Genomic DNA, 22651 nt, shown 5'->3' with positions numbered 1-22651 from the left:
TTAACCAACTAAGCCACCCAGGCGCCCTGCAAATCAGTTCTTAATCAGTAGTGACGGGGCCCTTTCTCACATGAGGCTTCCCAGGTAGAATTTCTACATTGAAGCCAAGTGGTAAATACAACATCTGATGATCTTACTGACCTTCTGAGGAAGGTATTTCTGAGGAAATACTTGATACTGCTTGAAAAATGAGAGCATCTAATAAAGTAGTTTTTTACATTATTTTCTCTTAACTTTAAAAACAAGATGCATACATGCTAAATTACTAACGACCTACCAGATTATTTTTTAACTTGTTGGCAAATCACATTATCCGCTCTTTCTGAAAGCTGACATTTATTAAACACACAGGGTTTCCCTAGGTTCTTGATGTTATTTATAATTTCAGGGGTTTCACCTAAGTCAGAGTAATATGGTGATTACTCACCACTGATAATTACACTGAAAAAAATGTTGCTCACTATTTGTAGTTTCTATGTGTCATTTATTTAATTCTTGCCATGCAGACCAAAGAAGTGAAAAATGTGAAGAATATGCTTTTTGTAAAAGGTCCAATTACTTATTTATAAAATACCAAAGGCCAGAGATGATACTGTGATGGGAAGTGAGGAACATGATTACCTGAGCCCTCCACGCCTGAAGTCCAATTGAAGAGAATCCACTCACCTTTGGTTGTCTTAAACAGTTCAGTGCTGAATTTCTCAACTTGTACAGCACTGAAATTAAAGTCTTCATATTCCTGGATGTACTTTGGTTTAGGAATTTAACTTCTTAAAATATTTCAAAAAGAGCTTAGAGTATCTATAGAATCGATTTTAAAAAAAATTTATTTTATATAACTGTATGGATCACTATTCTGTGAATATGACATTTTTTTAGAAAAGGTAATAGGGCAAAACCCAAAAGAAACCAAAAAAACCTACTGTGTATCTAAAAATAGCCACCCCCCAAAAGGACTGGGAGGAAAATAAAATTTTGGTATCAGATGGGAGAGTTCCAAGGTAATACCAAAGAGCTGCTCAGACAAACAAACAAATTTAGGCAATTTATTGTTTGGATTATAATAATTAATAAACACTTTGACTAATTCCAGTCCACACTACTATATAGTGACTCTCCTGGTTACTTTAAGATTGGAGAAATGTAATCTATGAGTGAAACTACTCTGGCCTTCCTGTCGTACCTATTAAATGGAACCCCAGGATTCATCCTGAGTATCTTCTGAGTGTAAAAACATAGCATGTGTAAATTTAATTTAGCATAAAGTTTCAATGTTTTCCCCACAATGGGAATTTCAGCCGTGTCTTCCTAGTATGTAACTGCGCCTTATCACTCCAGTACGTTCAGAATTTGTATGAATTCTGACAGAAATTGAAACTAAAGTCTATATTTTCTGTTTACTCATGATAGGGGCCTCCTTCCAGAGATGGTGCAAATTGATATTTTAAAAAACCAAAATAAAAAAAAAATAGACAAAAGCATTTTTAAAGCATCCATTTACATTGCTAGAGGCATTTGCCTCCGCCCCCCCCCCCCACCATGGATATGAAGTTTGATCCATTCTGTACTCCTGTGTTTGGATACCAGTGAGCTCCCCAGAAAGAGTCGTCACATTACTGAGTTAAGAGTAACAGGTTGATATTCTTACATATTTATTAAAACAAGTTTCCTGAGAAGTTTGGCTCGACAATATTGTTAACCTGGTTTGCTTAAAATGTCCAAAACATGCAGTGACACTTAATATATCTTTAAAATATTCTGAAGTCAGATTTTGTTCTGATTGGCTAGCCAATTAAGAGAAAATTTGTTAGATGTTTACAAACAATAATCTGAAACATAAAATTAACTTTGAGTTTAAAAGCAAGTCTTAAAATTATCATAAATATATGATACCTATTGATTGAACAGTAACACAAGATATAGGGTGCTAGGATTGACTCTTCACTGCTTTGGTTCATACATCTTGCCAGAAAAAACTACCTTTAAAAAAATGGTTTCTTTACTGTGCAGTTATAGAGGTTGGTACATTTTTCAGACATAAATTGAATGACATGCTGCTGAAACTTGCTTCTTCTGGAATTTGACATGATTTTAAATACCGAATGAGAATATTTTTATCGTATCATAAAATATTGTTTCATCAACATGAGATTCCAAGACCCCTTCTGGATCTCTAAACTTCTAAAGTCACAGTATTTGATAGTCTTGGATAAAATTTACAAGCCTCAGTGTTCACCAAAAATCTTGGATAACTGGAGAGAGAAAGAAGCAATCTGAGACTCTTCTGAGAGCCAAAATGTTGAGAAGAAACAAAGTAACAAAATAGGCAGAAACGATGATTCAGAAAAATGGCAATTTTGGCATAAATATCTGGGAGTCATTGTGGACCACAGTGGAATATGAATGTGCAGAACAGAAGTTCTTCAAAAATGCCATATTAGGATGTGCTAAGGAGACTATGACAGACAAATCTGTTGAAATTATATACCACGAAGACTCTTTTACCAAAGCTCTGTGAAGTCTCAAGATAGCAGAATAGCAGTGGTTAAACACAACCAGATAGTTTTCTTTCATTGTGTGGAAAGATCTCCCTGGCTTTGGAACTCTGCCTTTAAAACTATGGGCACAGTTCAGAAGGCGTGTATGCCAGAAGGATCCAAAAGGGAGGAGAGGGGCAGTTTTTGTTACACATTAAGGCAGCCTTTCAAGACCCCAAAATCAGCATCAAATGTTTGGTGAACCTCATCTCTCCTCAGTTTATATGTAGAGAGGAAAATAAATAAAGTTTTCATTCTTTACTTCTTTCCTGGAATAAAATAGCTGTTGTAGAAGACCTGAGGACTCCCAATGTGCTAGATTGCTTTAAAGGTCAGGAGTAGAAAATTCAGGATGAAATGAGGATTGATTGTACATGAATGGGAATGATAAGCAGGCCCTTCTGCCCTCTGCACCATTGCTTCTTGTAAAGGGTGTCACCAAATACGGTGGAGAATGTCCTCTCTGATGGACTGATAGTGGCCTCCTGGACAGCTGCATCGAGAAGGATGCGGGGCTTGTCCCAGCTTGACCGGAAAGTGCACTGAGTGAAATCAGCCACACATGCAGGTGTTTCCTATTCCTATTCTGTTTGTTTCAAATGACCGTAAAGATCTCAAAAACATAGAAGGCTGACAGCCGATCCCCCTGTGCACGTGTCCTATTCACATACCACGGGCAAGGGAGGTGTGGTGAGAGCAAGAATGCGCTTTGGGAAATGTGAACAAGCAGGTGATTTTAGCTGAGAAGGAAATCACTTTGCTCTCTCACTGAAGATTCCTGTTCCTCTGAGAAGGTCCCAAGGGGTCTGGTCAGCTCAGAGTCCACAAGGCACCAAACAGCATCTCCTTTGGACGGTGGACTCTCTCAGTACACCTTCTGGGCAGGTAGATGAGCTTACCGAGCCCCTGGGATGATGTGTACAGTGAAACACTCGCTTTGTTTTCTGTCTTTTCCGTGATGTAACTCGCCTGGAGGAAAGTTCCTGCCGAACGCAGATGACCTATCAGAGGACTTGACTAATCAGAGGAAATTATCCAGAGCTAATTAGGTAATAAGGTGACCCAGAAGGAAGCCATATATGAAACAGCTTCCTGATTTAAACTCCAAGGAACGAAGCAGAAAGATAACAAAGACCGAGAGAGCTGGCCAGAATGAATACAGGCAGCGTGAAGGCTGGCCCAGAGGAGGGAAGTGGCCCTGATGAGAGGTGAAGACCACGTGGCTCCTCCTTTCCTCAGAGGCCACCCTGGACGGCAGCCAAGCCTCTTCCCAGTGCTTCTCAATCGTGCATTCTTCCAAGGACAGGTGATGCCATCATTAGGAAGAGTGGGCGTTGGAAGAAACAGCAAAAGGTTCTCGTGTCTACGTCGATTTGAAATTAATTAAATTCGCATCCTCTTCACCCTCTGTTGGCAGGCTCGGCGGGCTCCCTCCGGGGCTGCTTCTCTTGGAAAACATTAGCACCATTCAGTTTCAGGATTCATTGTCACTGCAGAAAACAGAACAATCGTATATTTCCAAGGAGCTCCTGAGAGCGGGTCACTCCACTATGGAGGTGACTCAAGAAAACGTAAACAATCAGGAAGCCCAGGGTGTCCAGCTTGTGATTTCTGAAACAAAGGTTGGTTTAGAATTTATATTTCATCCCTGAGGAGGAAATCCATGAGAGCCGAGAAATAATCCCAAGCTCTTGCTCTAATATCCCTCCCTAGTGCTGATGTGGAGAGAACCAGATGGAGTTGGGGGTTCCCCTCTTTAATTAAATCTAATCCCATTCTCTATGAATCAATGCCAAATTGCTTTTTTTTTTTCTTTTTAAAAAAATTGTCTTGTTTTGTTCTCAGGAGTTTGTGGTCCTGGCGTGTTTTCAAAAGCCCATTTCGCTCATATCCACAAAGGATCTGGAGGTGCCTTCTTGGTGTCATTTAGAATTCAATCATTAGGCATCTTGGGGTGTGAGGAGACATAAAGTATGGACATGGTATTCGGACATGACTGTGCTGGCTGGCTAATTTGTGCTTTTGTTTCTAACTTGGCTATCTTGGCCACCTATCTGGCTCTGCAGCTTTTCCCCAGTGAGGCCATGCCCTCCCCCCCCACGTCTCCCGGGAAGCAGGCCACTCTACCTCTCCTCCCCTTCTTTTTTCAGTCGTGTGCCCCATCGCTCAAATTCCAGAATACCCCTACTTGAAGTGACCTTTGTCTCCAAGAAAGGGCCTGAATGATAATAGCCAACAGAACCTCGGATCTCCTTCGCTCACAGGCATGGACAGTCTGCCACCGACTAGATTCTTCTGACTCCTATTTCAGAGCTCTCCTGCTCAGGGAAACAGCATGTGTTTCCAAAAAGACTGAAGCAATTTGATAGATAAATAGATCTATCCATGGAAGGAGAGGGGAGACATTGTGTGTACGGTTATGTGTTTGTGTTTGTGTTTGTGTTGTGAAGGCGAGGGAAGAAGCTGTGATTAAGGACGGGCCATCGATGAGAAAGGAGGAGGCAGACAGTTGTGAATAAAAGACAACTTCTGTGGCAAAACTTATTTGAAATGGAAAGCTGATGGAAGGAAAATTAAGACATTTTTTTCGCCGAAGAGCAGATGTAACCACCCCTTCACTTCAGTGGCCCTGAACTACTCTTAAACTGGGCAAGGAGTTTCCATTTCCTGGAAATTGGGTGGGTAGCAGGATATTATTTCTAAGATCTAGGAGTTCATCTCTATAGCACATAAGTCTCTTTCCTTCTGCGGCCTTACCTGGAAATTTCAGCCACCCTAAGCAGAGTGTAACACAAAGCTGGATAGCTATGGGCGCAAGCCCTCTTTTGTCTACAGCACCGATCTGCATCCAGCTGTCCTAATAGGAGTGATTTTTTAAAGTATTGTAAAACCAATCCGTAGCCTTTGTTGAAAAAATAAATACAAATAAGCAAAACAAAAATACTAACAATCTTACCACAGTTAACATCTTGGTGTGTACTCTTCCAAACTTCCTTCTTTTGATGATGATATACATTTTTTTGTACAAAAATGGGATCATATTATGCATTTCGTGCTGTAATCTGCTTTTCTCACCTTCCTTCACATACAGACATCATTCCTTGCTAATAAATATACCATATCTTTTAGTGGCTACGGAGACTTCCATTGTGTCACCAGACCAAAAACCATTTTTTAAACTATATCCTTATGGTTAAACATGTAGACTCTATTTCTGATTTTTAGTTTTTATTTAGTATAAAAAGATCTTTGCACACTTCCAATTGTTACCTTTGCCTAAACATACCTAGAAGAGGAATTGCCAGGTTAAAATGTATGCCATTTTAAAGCTTGAACAGCCCATTGTCAAATTACCCCCTTCCCTAGACATTTTTGCACAGTTTACCTTCCTCCCCACACTTTCTTTAGGGAGATTTCCTTTCCCCACATTCTTTCCAATACTGGATATTATTATTCTCATTTTTTATTGATCCAATAGGTGAAAATAGTATCATATTTACCTTTACTTTTGGGTAAATGATTTACTTTTTAATGATTTTTTAATGATTTCTAAGAAAAGTAAACATTTTTTTAAAGCTTTTACTTTTTAATGATTTTACTTTTTAATGATTTCTAAGAAAAGTAAACATTTTTTTAAAGCTCTGTTGGTAATTTTGACTTCTTTTGCTAAATTCCTTATTGATAGTTTTTACTCATATTTAAAATGGGACTATTACCTTTTTATTGGTTCATGTATTAAGAATGATAATTTTTGTTCATCATATATATATTTTGCAAATACTTTCCCCCAGTTTTCCTCTTCCTTCTCATTCTATTTATTGTGTTTTTTGAAGTACAGAAATTTTGAGATTTTAATGTAGCTCAAATCTATGCTTTTTTAAAAAAGATTTATTTATTTATTTTAGAGAGTGAGAGCGTGTGCGAGTGCGGGGGGAGGGGGAGATGGAAAGGGAGAGAGAGAGAGACTCTCTAGCAGACTCCCTGCTGAGTGTGGAGTCCCACGAGGGGCTTCATTCCACAACCATGAGTTCAAGACCTGAGCCAAAATCAAGAGTTGGATGCTTAACTGACTGAGCCACCCTGGCACCCGTACATCTGTGCTTTCCTGATATGGTTTTTAACTTGTGTGGCATGCTTTCGACCCATCCCCACCTTAAAGTTATAATAATATTTATCTATATTTTTTCTGGACTTTTTTTCTTTTTTCAACATTTAAACTCATTTGGAGTCTAATCTAAAGCATGAGACAGCTCTAAATTTTAATCATTACAATGTGGAGTCTTTCAGGAGTACAGTATGTCTCTGTCTATTTTTAAGAATCTTTTATGTCCCTCCATAAAACTGAACAATTTCTTTTTATGTTACACCATGCATTTTTTTGGTTAAGTTTATGCCTCGGTATTTCGCAGCTCGTGTTGCGTTTAGGGTTGTGCACATGCTAGTATGTGCTAACAGAAGCTCTTCTACACAGTAGGTAAGAGCACAGGGTCAGATGGCCAGAGCTGGAATCAGGGCTCAGCCACTTCCTTGCTGGGTGACCTTGGGCAAGGGCACCCTTCTTGGCCTAAGTTTTCTGATTTCCTCTCATCCGCAAAACATACATAATAATGCCATGGACTTTATAGGGTTGTTGTAAAGAATAAGTGAGGCGTGCCTGGGTGGCTCAGTCGGTTAAGCGTCTGCCTTCAGCTCAGGTCATGATCCCAGGGTCCTGGAATCGAGCCCCACATCGGGCTCCCTGCTCAGCGGGAAGCCTGCTTCTGCCTCTCCCTCTCCCTGCCGCTCCCCCTCCTTGTGCTCTCTCTCTCTCTGTCAAATAAATAAATAAAATCTTAAAAAAAAAAGAAGAAGAAGTGAGCAAATCTAAGGAAGCCACGCTACCGGCCTGACATACAAACCCATGAACGTAGATTCTTCTTATTTTGCAGATTCTATGCAAGCAAATGTTTATTGGTTCAACACAAGCTTCAACACAGCTTCAAACATCCAAAGGCTTTCAGAAACCATCTTCCAAAAACACACTTTCCATTTCTGAGGAGAAAGTACTTACAGGGGGTAAGAACACCCTACAAGCATTTGGAAGGCTTAGTGTGTGCGACCGTCCACCAACCCCAACTGTTCACTGCGAGCACCAAAGAGCCCGGGAGCGCACACGCCGCACTCACTGCTTAGCTCAGCTCTGGAGTCGGTGAGCAGGGCAGGGGGCCTGCCACCCAAGACGCTCCCAAAGCGGACCCCAGTTGCTGCAGCTGTGGGGCACTGGGTCATGCCTAGTGTCACAACTCTCACATGCCCATTTTCCCCGGGATGGTGGAGCAGTGGCCGTTGGGCCCGGGAGGAAGTCCACGCCCTGGGATCTGGCCCCCACATGAGCCTGGAGGCATTCTCTCTCGCTCGCTCGTCCCTTCGTTTAGTTAGACGTGTTCCCTGCTGTCATCCGTGCAAACTGATCAAGGAAGCCCGGCTGTGTTTAACGCTGGCAAATCCTAGAGTTCCCTGTGAAAAATACCTTGGCAAACTGCCCCACGATTGCAAATAAACTCAGGGATCCTGCCTGAAACCTCTGTGCCTGCCTCCATGTTAATTCTGGCGGCTCTGGCGTCTGGCCGGCGACAGTGGCATTAGCCAGCAATTTTTCTCAGAGTGTTATAGAGATATTTTAAGCATGTGGGACAGCTTCCCCAAAAGCCTTTATAGTAACAGGCCTACAAACTGTAAAAACAAATTGAACTGATGACAAAGCATCATCTTACGATTTTTAAGAAAGCGTTTCATTGGAACGCCAGCAGCGAAACGAGGCCAGAGGCTGCTCTGAACACCTCGTTTCCTAACTGCCCCTGGGTCGCAGGCGGGAGCAGATCAGCCTTCTTTGGTCTCCTGACCAGTTTATCTTCTAGCGCTCCCTCCGTCTGACCACGGCTAATGTTTCCTAGCTCCGAAGATGGCAATAAACCTGCATCAAACCTTTCTGGTGTCATGATGCTCCAAAGCTTGGAGCAGTGCAGAGCTCAGTATAACACAGAGTCACGTAACAATTCGATCATGCTCCCTTTCTCTTCATCAGTATAACCTCCCTTCTCCTTCCCGAAACGGGCCTGGCCCGCGCGGGGGGAATTATAGAGGTCACACATCTGGCTAACCACAGCCAGATCTAAAATTCATCCAACACACATAGATCATGCCCACGGCAGACATAACCCTGGCCACTCTTCAAGCAATGCTGTGGTTTATTCAATTGAATACATTGTCCCTCACCATCACATGCACACGCACGCACGCGTGCACGCGCGCACCCACACCTCCTTTTCAACAATGTTATTTGAGGTTATCATCCTGCAGGATTATGAGCGGTTACTTTGTGCCCCTCATATGTTACTTTGTATCCCTCATAAAACAAAGCTCAGATTTGAGGGAAATCAGTTGCCACTCAACGTACTTCCTATTGAATACCTGTTGAGTTTTAAAGGACTTTTGAGACATTAGGAAGGAAAGAAGGAAAGTGGCCACAGAGATTTACTTGAGTGGAGAGGCCAAAACAGTTCACCGAACCTGCTGTTTTCTCACAATTAATGGTTCAGTCTTGTCAATGACTACATGAGGTGATGGATACGTCATCCACCAGATACTGTCATGTATTCGCCTCACGGTGGCTGCCTTCCTTGCTGCTGAGTGTCCCTTCTATTTTTTAATCTCTAATTTGTCTCCTAATTTGTAGAATATCTCTTATCTTAACCAATTAATAAAAGTAAATGAAAATGTAGTTTTAAAAGATACATTGAGTTTTATCATAAACTTGTTGTGGAAATTGGACAAGTCACTTAACCTCTCTGATTCCAGGTTTACTCATACAGATTATTTCATTTTAACTGGTTGAACCAGCATGATGTAGACCATGCCAGGCACATACTGGGTGTTCAGTAAATATATTTTGTAAAACGACATCAACAATCATACTTTTCAAAAAAAAAAAAGACAGAGAGGAGCAGAAACAGGAAGAAATTCACAAAATTCTTTATTAAACTAACCTGGATTTTCCTGAGAAATATTGAAGTGATCCATTTTTACGTCATTGAGCTCAGACATGAATCATAAACAATTGAATTATTACAAAACCGGAACAGGTATGCTGTTATTTACCCTGACTAGCTAACTTCCAAGGTGATAGTACCTAGGCTTCTGGTATGTATAAAATTCTGTATAAATGTCTTATTATTTTTTGTTATAAATGTGTTTTCAAAATTCTAAATCCACTTGGATGGAACCAAATCGATTTTCCCCCTAGTCTTCCCCAATGCTATTTCTCAATATAAACTCATCACTGTGGCCAATTGGCATAACGGGAAAGAAGATGGACACTTGGCTAATATTTGCGATTCCTTTTCTGTGATTATTCACCTAAACTTGCAAAGACAGAAACACCGCACTTGCAGGAAATTGTCGAAATATAAAGGCCTCGGGAAGAAGGGACAGGCTGGCTAGACCTTAAGCACAGTGATGAAAGGGATTCTATCCTTCATGTGGTTACAACTATCTAGCAGCTTTCAGGAAGGTGCTGGAAGGGTTGGGGTAGACAAGAAGGGGAAGGCATTCTTTACCGAGAATTTAAACACTAATAAAACCAACACAACGGATCTGCTTTCTGTTATCACCAAGTGCTGGCAAAGCTTAACAACGCCACTGATGAAATTCTCTTCAACTCCAGGGCAGACCTCTCCCCACCTCCCACTGCCCCGCCATACCCCCTGGACACTACTCCACCAACACTACTATTCCACCACTACTCTCACAATGCCTCACCCATAGCAGACAAGAATTAGGGGGAAAATGCTAAGGTAGGAAATAACATAAAGCTCCCCCTCCTCCACAATTCCTTTGTTATATTTCCTTATTGACTTTCTAAAAACATGAAAACCATAGTATAAACTTCCCAGAGTGCTTTGTATGTCTCTGACCCTTATGAAAGTTCTGTGCTAAATGTTAGATTCCATAGCATAAAGGAAAATGTCCATTCCATGAGGACAGGGCAAAGTAATGAACAATGGCTGGCCAATGGGATATGCGGGAAAAGACCTGAAAGACCGGAGACTATGGACCCTAATGAGAAAAGTCTTCACACCCAGTGCAGTGCATTAAGGGGAGGGTGGTGACCAGAGTGAGTCCTTTTTCCAGAAGCACATGGACTTTATATATAACAGAGGTTCCATGTCAGGGTGTCTTTCTAGCATCAAGAAGGATTGAACCCTTTAAATGGGTTCTGGAAGTCTTAATGTAGCAAGAGGATCGAGACGTGTGTTTTCTACTAAGCTCACTCTCCAGTGACTGTTATGTACTTTCTGAAGCATTGTGTTCCCCTGCACGCTACTTGAATGGTAGAGGAAGGATGAGTCGCAGACGTAAAAGCCAATGGGGAACTTTGGGGATAATGATGTGTCAACGTACGTTAGCTGATTGTAACCAATGTACCCCTCTGGTGTGGGACACCAAGTCTAGGAGGCTGTGCGTGTGGGGGGGTTGGGAGTATATGGGAACTCTCTGTAATTTCTGCTCATTTTGCTGTACACCTGAAACTGCACTAAAATAGAAAGCTTTTTTTTTTTTTTAATGCCCCAACCACTAATATGGATGTGCCTGGGTCCTTGGACATGGGTTCCTTAGCCCAAGAGGCAGTGAATTTATGTATATCAATTTTAAGTTAATAATAATAATACCAGGGATGTCTGGGTGGCTCAGTGGGTTAAGTGTCTGCCTTGGGCTCAGGTCATGATCTCAGGGTCCTGGGATCGAGTCCCATGCCAGGCTCCTGCTCAGCGGGGAGCCTGCTTCCATCTCTGCCATTCCTCCTGCTCGTGCTCTCTCTCTCTCTCTCTTTCTCTCTGACAAATAAATAAATAAAACCTTTAAAAATAATCATAATACCAATACTTCTTGAGAGTTTATTCTGTGGCAGGCTTTGTTCCAAGTGCTTTGTATCTTTCTGAGTTTTTAGTGACTAAAAATTAGATTTGCTTTACAATCTTGTACTGCTCTTTGAGTAATCAGAAAGTCCCTTTAGTACCAAAGCCTTGGGATTTGCCACTGTTGGTTCCATACGCTGGTGCTGGCTTCACTGAGTGGGAACGAGGTGAAGCCAGACTGTCATCCTGCGAACTGAAGCCAGATTGTTTTGGACCAACGGAGGAATGTAGACATGCACCTTAAAAGCAATAGTTTAGCATAAAGCAGCCCTCCAAATAGGTTAAGTATTTGTCTCACAGGCAGAAGTGAGCTCAAGCTTATTAACAAGACCAACCTTCCAATATTTCAGAAATGTGATCTCTAACACGCTTTCACAACCATACAATCCTCTAACATTCAGTTTCTTCTATGTTGCCAATAATTTCAAAGATCAAGAGGCAGGTACATAAAAACCACCATGTTTCACATCAGTTGAGGGTGCCGGTCAGAGATACGCTAACAAGACATTTATAGGGTTTCGGTGGTGATGTGGGTGAGCCCCACACTGAACATACACAATGACTCAATTTTAGGTAAGATTAAAATGTGGAGAGAATACTCCTTTGTAATTTCCTTTGTGATACTCCCCCTAACATTTTCTTCTTTCGTCTGCTTGTTAATATCTGGCATCTCATTTAAATAGTATAGAATCTTTTCTGAGCCAGTGATGAATTTTTAACATGAAGATACCTGGAGAGATAATAATGACTGAAACCTTCAATACGAAGTGAATTTCCACGTCAAAGCTGAGGATTGCCTCAGTAAGACTGTGGAGGCCTGATGTGTGAGATGTGGGGTGACCACCTCTCAGAGGAGGTTGAGGGAAAGGTGCAGAATAAGGGTTCAGAAGACAAACATCTGACTGCCCAATCACTATCGACTATCAGTCTTCCCCTGTGATGCTCCAGCCTCAGGGACTGCCCAGTGACAAGTGACTGCGTTCTGGAAACAGTTAAGATGACTGGCACAGGAACTTTGGTTAACATGGAGGGAGAAAAGACGGGTGGTGTTTATCCTGCTCTGAAAGTTTCTTCTATTTATTCCCACAGAAGTGTAAAGTCTCGGTCACAGGCTCAGTCACGTTCTCTGCTCCCCGACCCCCTCTGAGTCACCCCTACCAACAACTTGGCACCCCCCAAATCACAGTGCTGCCATGTGGGACAAGTACCCAAGCTGCTGCATCATCAATCCTTTCTCCTGTGACACTTCTCGCGTCCTGACCAAACAATTCTCTGATCAAAAACACCCCAAACATGGTCATTTCCATCCTCACAAAAGAGAACAACATTTAAACAAGATTACGGTGTGCTGAACAACGCCAAGCCCTAGACACCAAAATCTTCTATCAGGCAGAGCCACCTAGTGGTAGGATGGAATATGTTTATCAAATTCTCACTTAATTTCTCTCCTATAACAATCCAATCCAGGTGGGGTTTTGTTTGGTTTTGTTTTGTTTTTGTTTTTTAATATGTTCATTTTGCTCATTTATTTACAGTTATCCCCTTTAAGATGGCCACTTCCATCTGTTTTCCTTACCAAACATCTCTCCATCCAAGCTAAACAAACCTCTAGTTTGTTATAATCACAGTTTTATGACTAAAACGGAAGCCGACACAACAGTGTCTCTTTAGAAGGGCAAGAAAATGCCAATACCAATTTACTTCTAAAGATGGAGTCACTAGGATATTTACTTTACATTTTCCTCTTTGCCATAACTCACACTTTCTTTTCTCCACATGACACACACATACACCCATGTAAATTGTCCCATAAAATTTACAGGCACAGAGACGGTAAGCAAAAGGGCTCTACTGTGGTCTCCTCTCCCCTCCCCCACACAACTATCATCAATAGTGGAAACTAGAAGTACCTTGGGTTGTGGTTTGATTCCTTTTCTTCCTTTAAAGTAGGTAAACATTCACAGTCAGCTAGGACAGAAAAAAAGCAAACTCATTTTTAGTCACCAAAATTCTATTTTCTATCCGCAAAACTCTTACATTTAAGCATCACATTTCCCTGATCTGTATGGTTACTTGTGCAGAAATGGCCTCACTAGGGAGTTCCCGAGGTTAAAAGATTAATGATGGCAAGGCTCTTGAAATGGAAAAAGCATCAGTAGCGCAGATACAAGACTTCAGCATGGCCCTGGCCCTGTTGGAAAGGGCACAATGCCTCCCTGCTTGGTTATTCAGTCCCCGAAGAACCCCACCGTTGCTCCAAAAGCTAGAATCTGCATGTTTCAGGTTAGACACTGGAATAAAATTGCTTTACCGGAGGTCCTGATGTGCCTGCAGAATGATTTCAGTCACGATGCCCAATCAAAAAGCAGCAGGTAAAGTGAGGAACAACTAACCTTCTTAAAGTCGTCAGAGTTCCCTCCTATTATGCCCCAGTTATTTTTAAGGAAAAACAAAATCCATCGGCTCCATCACATATGTGTCAAAATAACTCTTTGCCGTGGGTGTTAAAAAGAAAGGCCTTTTTCTAGGTTTCTGGTTTAGTGAGTGTAACAGGATCCTGATTTTGTATTACAATTGTCCCAGGCACAAAAGGAAATATGGCAAATGATTAAGAGAGGTTATCTTTGGGTGGTATATTCTTTTCTTCTTTCTACTTTTTTTTTTTTTGCATTTTCCAAATTCTATTATGTAGGTATATTTTATAAACTAAAAATAACAAAATGAAACTACCTTCAGGATTACCTCAGTGACCTGCCCCCATCCTTAAATGCTCTACAGAGCCATTCTTTCCTCCATATTGGGCTATGAAAAACTGTTCTGTTGGAAATTACACAAGTTCATTGAATGGTTCTAATCTTTTGGAAAGCTTATGTTGATAAGCCTCTGGTACAATAATTCTAATAACAGGTCTCTGGATTTGGACTTCACTATTGTTGAATCTGACAGACCCCGGAGTATTTTTTAAAGACGAATGTGAAAAATACGAATGATATGATAATATAAATATTGGATCTTATTAATTTAATCCGAGCGTGAAAATAATTTATTGACTTTTTAAACGGAACTTTAAAAAGGAAAAAAACAGCTACCATCATTTTTAAATCCAAACATTGATTCAATGAAAAGTAAAGAACACATACAATTACTGCCAGATATCAACAAGTTCATGAGCAAATCTATAATACTACTATATTAGTGTTGTCCCATAGAACTTTCTATATGATGGAAATGTTCTAAACTTGTGCTGTATAATATAGTAGTTATGAGCCGCAAGTGGCTACAGAGCACTCAAAATGTGGCTAGAGTGACTGACGAACAAAATTTTTAACTTTATTTCATTTTTCTAAATTTTTAATTTAAATAGCCACATGTGGCTAGCATTTGTTGTACTGGACAGCACAGATCTGTGTAAACTATATGTGGTAAAGTTTTATATCCATATACAGATTAAAATTGTAGATCTCTAAATTCTACCATATATAAGGTAATGCCAGATGCTAACTTTTTCCAGATAATTTGGACCTGTTCCTTGTTTGAAAAAAGACCATCGGCTTCTTTAAAGAGGCCATTTGAAAAGCTTGTACAACAGTAAAAACCAAGGGCACCAAGTGATGGCCTAATCAAACGGAGTCTTTAACGATGGTCAGACCCAGGTTCACCATTTGCATGCTCCAAATCTAATGTGGCTTGGGCTCACCCTGACACACTCCAGGATTTACGGGGTATTTCTGAAACTCTGACAGTCTTCTCATACTAGAGAAGACAGAAAAAGAACTTTAGGTGACCGTACCATTTCTATTCATGCTGTTCATCCACTTGTCAAGCTCTTCCATTTCGATTTCCATAACAGAGGGCGTGTCTTCCTCAAAAATGGGGCTAGAGAGAGAGCAAAAACCGCGTTAAAACAAAAAGAAGTGTGGTGGACAGAGTTTCCTTTTGGGAGAGCCTGGAATGCTGAGTGGGAGAAAGGTGAACTTGAGGTCGTGTGTGACACTCCAGGGCAGATGGGGGGGGGGGTTGCCCTATTCACATGTACCAAACTCTAAATGGAGGAAAGGCTAGAACGAAAATAAACCTTCCTCTATCGCTGATCCAAAGATGGAGGGCACGCAGCTCAAAGGGAGACCCGGAGACACTGCCTGCCCCCCAGAAGGCACAACGTTGAGCCAATAGGCTTCCACGGTGAGGATCCTCCGAGGAGTTGCCCTGTTGAGCATTTTAGCCTTGCTTAATTTCACTTCCCTTTCTTTGAGGTTTCTGATCTGGGCCCCAGGTCAAGAGGCCCCCGTGAACAGGTTGCTTTCCTCACCTCTCCTTCCAATTCCCAGGTTCTTCTGTCATGGAGAAATAGAGCCCTTGCTTTCAGAAACCCACCGCACTCACTTAGCAGGGCGCAGAGCCCACAGTTACGGGAAAGAAGCCCCCGGTCAATGTAAATGGGGTTGGGGAGGAGGACCACCAGCTCTGAACCACAGTGTGGGCGTGACACCGTGGAGAGGAAGTGAGCAAAGTGTTTAAACAAGCAAGGTTGCTAGGGGGAAGTGGGGGCGAGGGTGGTGACCGGGCCCCAGCACACTCTTCTGGTGGAACCTTGTTCTCTCTCTCTCTCCCCCCCCACTTCCCTCCCTCCCTCTCCCCATCTCTCCCCTCTTTCCCCTCCCTCCCCCTCTCTCTCTCTCTCCCTGCACCATCCTTCCTTCTTCTCCCCCTCCATTCCTTTTCTCCCTCCCACCCCACCATGGTTCTGCCACATGAACTTTAGGCTTCTACCAGGGCTCTCCTCCTTTAATACCAGGGAACATATCTTTCCCGGTGATAAAATGTTAACAAGAATGAAAAAACCAATGTCCTTGAAATACACCCAGTGTCAGAATATTGAACTACAATGCATTTGGAACTGGTAGTAGTCAAAAAGATTTAGTTTTTTCTGAAGAGGACCCTGTTCTTTACCCAGATCCCCCACTGAATTGAGGTTGGGGGATGAGCGTGCATCCCCATAGGCTGCTCAGGGCCCTCTCCCAGGGCCCAGGAAGCAAGAGGCCCCTCAAGGGTCCCTGAAGGGTGTCAGAACAAAAACTCATAAAAAGCAGATGGCTTTCTAATCTGCTCCTCTCCCTGATACCCTTGTCCTCACTGAGCTGGGTCAGAGGTAGTGGGGACTTACACTTTGATGTTTTCACTTCCCAGTTCACCTAAAGAGAAAAAAAAAAATAAAGGCCATGTTAGCTTTCACTGTCCATAACAACTTTTTATTTCAACAACAGCTGAGATCTCCTTTACAAACACAGGAGATGACTTCAAATCGCATTTTTAAGGGAGCAATAATTAACCTCTGAGTCAAACATGTGCCATATTGAAACGAGGTCCTAATCCACATGAAATCTGTTTGGTTTTTTTTTTTAGAGATAAGATGGTCCTCTGAGAGTGTTTACCTCAAATCAGAAGTTTATCCCTTTTTATTCTTTTAATCCATATGTGGAAGAAAACAGTGGTGAGGGAAGGCAAGGAGGAGCCAGACAAGAGGGATGGTTCCTTGACCCCCTACCCAAAATGTCCCAGTTCAAAACATCACTGTTGCATCTCCCGTGACACATCAAGCCCAACACTGGGACTGTCTCTTTGTCCCGGAACAGGTCGTGGTATATTCCATCAAGCGCTCCCCTTAGAACTCTATCCTCACCCCTGCTGCTTGCTTGGCTGGACTCCTCACTTCCTTCTGGTCTCAGTTTATAGTCTCTCCTCAAGGAGCACTCTACATCTGAAGTAGGGCCCACCTTTCCAGTTGTTCCCCAGCCCAGCACCTTTCTTGGTCCTTCACAGCATTTGCCACAATTTGTCACTGATCAACCCATCTGCTTAATTTTGTCTGTCTCTCCCGCTAAAACATAGTTCCAAAAGGACAGACATCATGCCTGTTTTGTTCGCCCTGATGTCCCCTCACCTCCCATCCAGCTAGCACAGTACCTGGCAAACACCCAGTAAATCTGTATTGAATAAATGAGTAGGTCTTAATCTGGATGGTCCAACGCGGATTAAATTCACACCCGGTTTTGGACTTCGTAATATCGTAAAATCGAAGCTCTGAGCAAAACTGCTCTGTGTTGCTGTGGTTGAGGTGAGAACCAGGTAACAGACTGTCAAATGCCCATCAGACTCCAGATGAACATGTGGCAAGAATCAGGGCGCATTGCCCCAGCTCCAGCTCTGTTTTGTTTGGCAGGGGAACCAATGCATCCAGAGAAATGAGGCAGTCATGTCATGTGAGTGGAGAGCATAGGCCCCCAGCACCCTCTACCATGTGAAAACCATCAGGAAGCAAACCACTTTACAGGGGTCCACCGAATAGTCAGATGTTCCCGATCCTTGGCAATCAGAAGTCTCTTTTCACCAGGCCTGCAGAAATGCGGGTCCCCATCAAGGAAACACAGCCAGCAGGCACCGGGAACTGAGCTCCTGGAAGCTGGGAGCCGTTGTCATTTCCTGAGGGTTGGCAAGCTTTCACGGCCTTGCTGATCCAGGAAAGCTAGGCACAGATGGAAGTTTCGTGCCATTACTGCCTACCTCCCAGGGCCACTGGGTTATGTCTTTCTGGCCCCTGGTAGGAATCTGAAGCTCCCTGCAGGCGCCTGATCCTCCCTGCAGGTGCAGACACTTGGACTGGGGAAAGGGGAGTATATTCATTTTATAATTTTTATATAATTTTAATCTCAAATTGACATGATATTTCCTTAAGGGGTTTTACTATAAATAAAGTCCCTGCACATTGAACCTCCCCTACCGGTGACTCATAAAGATCCCCCTATTTTGTCACTTCCCCCCCTTTTCCTCCCCCTCTTTTCCTGCTTAGTAACACCCCCCCACACACACACACACCCACACTAATTTCTCAGAGAGCAAGTGGCCCCACAGCCCCACCGTAGAAGGCATGGATTTATCTTTATAATTTGAGTGCCCGCAGGCTTTGTGGAGAGCAAAAGCTAACCCTGCATGCAGATGATGGAAAAGTTTAAAAACCCATTACAAAAGTGCTCCAGATGCACCAAATGCGAAGCTCCTGTAATCAGTATTCAAACAGAGCAAAAAGCCTTCTGTGGCCTCGTCTCTCCTGCTCCGAGACCATTACCCCCGGCCCAGCCACCATGGCAACAGAAAAACATCTGGGAGAGCTCACCAGAGCTGAGCATTAAGCCAGGGGGGAGACCAATTACATGTCCCCAGCAATCAGGCCCTGCCCGCACCTCTCCACCTGGCCTCTATCTCTTTATTAATAGCCATCTACTCCCTCCGAAACTGGAGGGCAAATGTACCTCTTACACAACCCCGCACCTGCACTTGATTCCATTTTCCCTCCTACAGCCCTTCCGTGTCATACCCTCCTCCCCACTTTGTCCTCTGCCTCCAGTCCCCAGTTACACCCACTTAGCACGCCCGTACCCCCGCCTGTCAGCTACTCTCCTCTGTGCACCTCTGGTGGTGGGGTGGTGGGTGGTGGGACCGCTGGGCTGCGTGGGGGGGGGGAGGGGGGCGGGGGGTGGCGCGGAGCCCCACAGGGGACCAGCTGGCTTAGCTTTTCTTTTCCATGCGGAACCCTGAGCAAGAGAGAGTCTTTCTGGAGATGTTCTGAGCCGAGCCAGGCTTCACGTCGCCACAGCCTGTTTAAAGGGATGCCTGCAGCTAACACAGAGACACAGCCCATCGAGTCCCTTAATAAATGTTAAATAAGAACAGCTACAAATGTAACTCCTGGAGATCTAGGAAGAAGGGCAATTGAACAGCAAATTACCGCCCAGCACTTCCCTTCTCCTGGACTTGAAAATGGACAAGGCCAAAGGAAAAAAAACCTGATTGCCGGTCAGAAGAAGGGCTCTTTCTAAAGGTGTTGGCCGGGTCCTCCCCAGTCATCAAATGTGCAGGTTTACTTCCTGCTGGAGAAGAACACACCAGGCGCTATTCACGTGGGGGGAGAACCAATGTGTCTATTTCTAACTTTCTGAGGCGACATCACCCATGCCCTCCCACAAAACATCGTTTTGGATGCTTTCCAAGCAAAACGCTGGTCTGACCCAGTGTGACAGTTTTATTTTTCCTGGAAAAAAATACTTAAATCAAATTTTGTTAATTTGAACAGTCTCCTTTGTTTTTTTAAGACTGATTTATTTATTTTTTAGAGAGTTGGGGGGAGGGCACACAGACGGAGAGGGAGAGATAATCTTAAGGAGACTCCCCGCTGAGCATGGAGCCTGATGTGGGGCTCAATCTCACAACCCTAAGAGCATGACCTGAGTCAAAAATCAAGAGTTCAACGCTTAACCCGCTGCGCCACCCAGGCGCCCCTCTCCTTTTATTGATCTGCGTTATAATGTTAAATATGAATGGGTGGACTTTGGGAGACAGTAGTGCTTAACTTTTCAGCATTTAGTTTGCTTGAAGAGATATTCATGTGTTAAGCAGTTAACCATCTGTATCTATATTAAAGGAAATATTCAAATTAAGCTCTCTCTATCAAAACTAGTGATAAGCAATTGTTTTGAAAATTTAAGATCTCTGTGTTGTTTCTCTTAAAAGTGAGGCATATTTTAAAACAAAAAGAATGTGCCAGTTTGTATTAAGAATAAGTTTCGAATTTGTTTTTTATCTCTGAGAATAGGTAAGTGTTCTTTTAAAAAAGTACTAACGCTGTTTCATTAACTCGTTCATTCAACCACATGTATTGAGCAGCTAATATAATACCGTGTCAGGTCAAAGGGGCAATAATAATAAGAAGCAGCAGCTAACACAATATGCCAGCTACCCTTTTTCCAAAGTGGTTTACATAGATGAATCCATTTCCTTCTCACCGAGGCTCTGTAAGCCAGGTGTTGGATTTGCCCATTTCACAGATGAGGAAACTGAATCAGAGAAGTCGTAGAGCTAGGGAAAAAAGCCAACCAGGCAGTGCGGTTCCGGAGCCCATACTCTAACCCCCACATCACACCATTAAACAAGATAAATAGGACAAGTTCTTGGTTCTCTCAGACCTTAAAGAGAACATAACCTAGTAAGAGAGACTAAAAAAAGAAAAAAGACAAGTCACCAACTTACGCAACGTAAATGCTGTGCGCAGTAAGTGAGAACACAGAAGAGGTGGTGATTCATTTTGCCCAAGGAGCGATTACTCAAGGCTTCATAAAAACTTCAGAACTGGGCATGGAAGAATGGAATGGCAGTTTGCCAAGCAGACAAGAAGGAAATCCCAAACAGAAGAGTAGTGTCAACCAGGCATGTAAGCATCATGAACGTGTGTATAAGCCAGGCTCCGGGAATAGCAAATACTTGGGAGTGTGGCTCCAGCACGATGCATGAGTCCTCTGAGAAGGAGGCCAGTTCTTGATGGTGAATGGCTTTTGACTTTGGAGATGCTCACAACGAAGTTCCATGAAAAATCCCTTCCTGTATTTAGAGCCTTGAAAGCAGGCACATTTGACCAGACACCCCCAACATCCCCCCCCAAATCCCATAATATCATTAGGTAAGACTGGCTGCAGGGCTATGGTTTAGGCAGGAAATTCTTACTGTCCCTGAGGTTAAAAAAATGGGGTCCAGGCATCTCCGTTTGCTTTATCTTTTTCTTTAGCTTACAAAGGAGTTCCCATGTGACCACTGTTACTAGGTCACCCTGAAATTTCAAGCAGTGGAAAAACATGTGGTTTTTTCGACTCCCTTGGAAACTATTATATTGGCTCCTGCCAAGAAAGGTAACGCACATCAGTGCTTCTTCCCTAGCTCACTTTTACCATACCTGCTGGCATAATGGAAAATGACCATTTATAGCTCCTGCCGAGAGCTTAAAGGCTCTCCTGATACGAGGAGAGTGAGCCAGGCCTGCAGGCCAAGGGCATGATCGCAAAGCCAGGGGTGCCCTGTTAGTGAGTGTGAGGGATATACAGTGAGTTTTTGTATGCACATATCAATATGTAGCTCATTAGAGATAGTCCCATCCCTTGAGTGATTTTTGGAATAACTAAAGGCTTCAACTTTAAAAAGTCTAATTAGAGTCATTTTTACCAGCACAAGCCAAAAGTCCTCAAGTCTGTTTTGGACTTAGAAGCACCCTGACACCTAGTATTTGTTGCTCCTAGATTTGGAGCTGAATACCCACAGAGGTATCTCTGACCTAGGGAATTCTCTATCAGATCGGTTTCAGCTTGATGCTGGTAATCTTCAGCCAACTAGGAATTTCGTACAAAAGTTAGCATAGCTTTAATGAGAATAAGAACAATGCTTTACTCAGGCTTTTTCACAATCGAATTGGGCATGGAAGAGAAAACGGTATCTTCGACGGCAATATACAGAATATATTATATAATATACAGAATATACGGCAGAAGAATCCTCTTCCAGTGGAGACGAGCCCAAGGTCTCAGCCTTCCCATCCCCAACCCCAAACTGACCCACCGCTTTGCCCTTTTGAACGTTTCCTCCAATTTAGGGAATGTTGCATGGACCTCTTGGCCGATATTAGACAAGGCCCTCCTCTGGATTAGGTACAGAGAGGGGAGCTGTGTGTTTTAAATCTCATTTTAGGCTGAAGCCATTCTCTTTTTGAAAAATAAGGGGATGTTCATCATTTACTAGTTTATGTGGTCCTGGTTGCTCAACTTTAAAACCTCTCCCTTCTTTTTCCTCCCCCATCACCCACTCCAGACAGGCATTAGGATCATACTCACATGTCTGTAAGGCACTCTGAGATCCTTGGCTAGAAGGCTCTGTGTAGAAGAAGCAAAAAATATTTTGTTTTACTGATTGTTCATTAACACATGAAGCGATTGTCCGGAAATGGGAACATACAAAATATTTACCTTGTTTGGTCCTTTTTCTTTTATAGCGTATTACAAGGATTATCACTGATAAAAATAAGAGAGCAAATAAAACCAGTGGGATCAACACCATTAATACAAACTCCAACTGATTTTCATCCTCATCAATGTCGCCAAAACTTGAATTTGCCATGAATGCTCCCGTGGTCACGGCAACAAATGCAGTTTGAATATGAAAAGCTTCATCTCTGTTTTCCTCTTCCAGGGGCATTTCTGCTGACTGTTCTGTTTCCTCAGAGAAATCTGTAGGGACACACACAAAATTGAGAGTGCCATGGAGACAAAGCTACTATGTTGTTTTCAA

The 22651-nt window shown here is 42.7% G+C and overlaps 1 protein-coding gene across 6 annotated transcripts in view; it reads right to left on the bottom strand.

The window, feature by feature from the left end:
* Positions 1-22651, bottom strand: part of TMEM154 (transmembrane protein 154) — a 69294-nt gene that overhangs the window by 26217 nt on the left and 20426 nt on the right. For 4 of the 6 annotated variants that reach the window (XR_003609474.2, XR_003609475.2, XR_003609472.2 and 1 more), the window contains exons 3-7: positions 22330-22590; positions 22198-22236; positions 16656-16683; positions 15282-15367; positions 13402-13459 (exon numbers count right to left, since the gene is read on the bottom strand). Coding sequence is in view for 3 of the 6 variants with exons in the window: in XM_028104309.2 (XP_027960110.2) it covers positions 13402-13459; positions 15282-15367; positions 16656-16683; positions 22198-22236; positions 22330-22590 (472 nt within the window). In the remaining 3 variants the exon portion in view is untranslated. Of the gene's footprint in view, positions 1-1635; positions 4028-13401; positions 13460-15281; positions 15368-16655; positions 16684-22197; positions 22237-22329; positions 22591-22651 lie in introns of those variants that run through there. The other 2 variants (XM_028104310.2, XM_028104308.2) reach the window with 1 other exon arrangement.

This window comes from Eumetopias jubatus, unplaced genomic scaffold, assembly GCF_037043125.1.
Source record: "Eumetopias jubatus isolate StellerSeaLion01/CBP00866 unplaced genomic scaffold, mEumJub1_p1.0 scaffold_2, whole genome shotgun sequence".
NCBI classification, from domain to species: Eukaryota; Metazoa; Chordata; class Mammalia; order Carnivora; family Otariidae; genus Eumetopias; species Eumetopias jubatus.
Note: the sequence above shows the minus strand (reverse complement) of the source record. Positions and strands in the feature narration are given on the sequence as shown.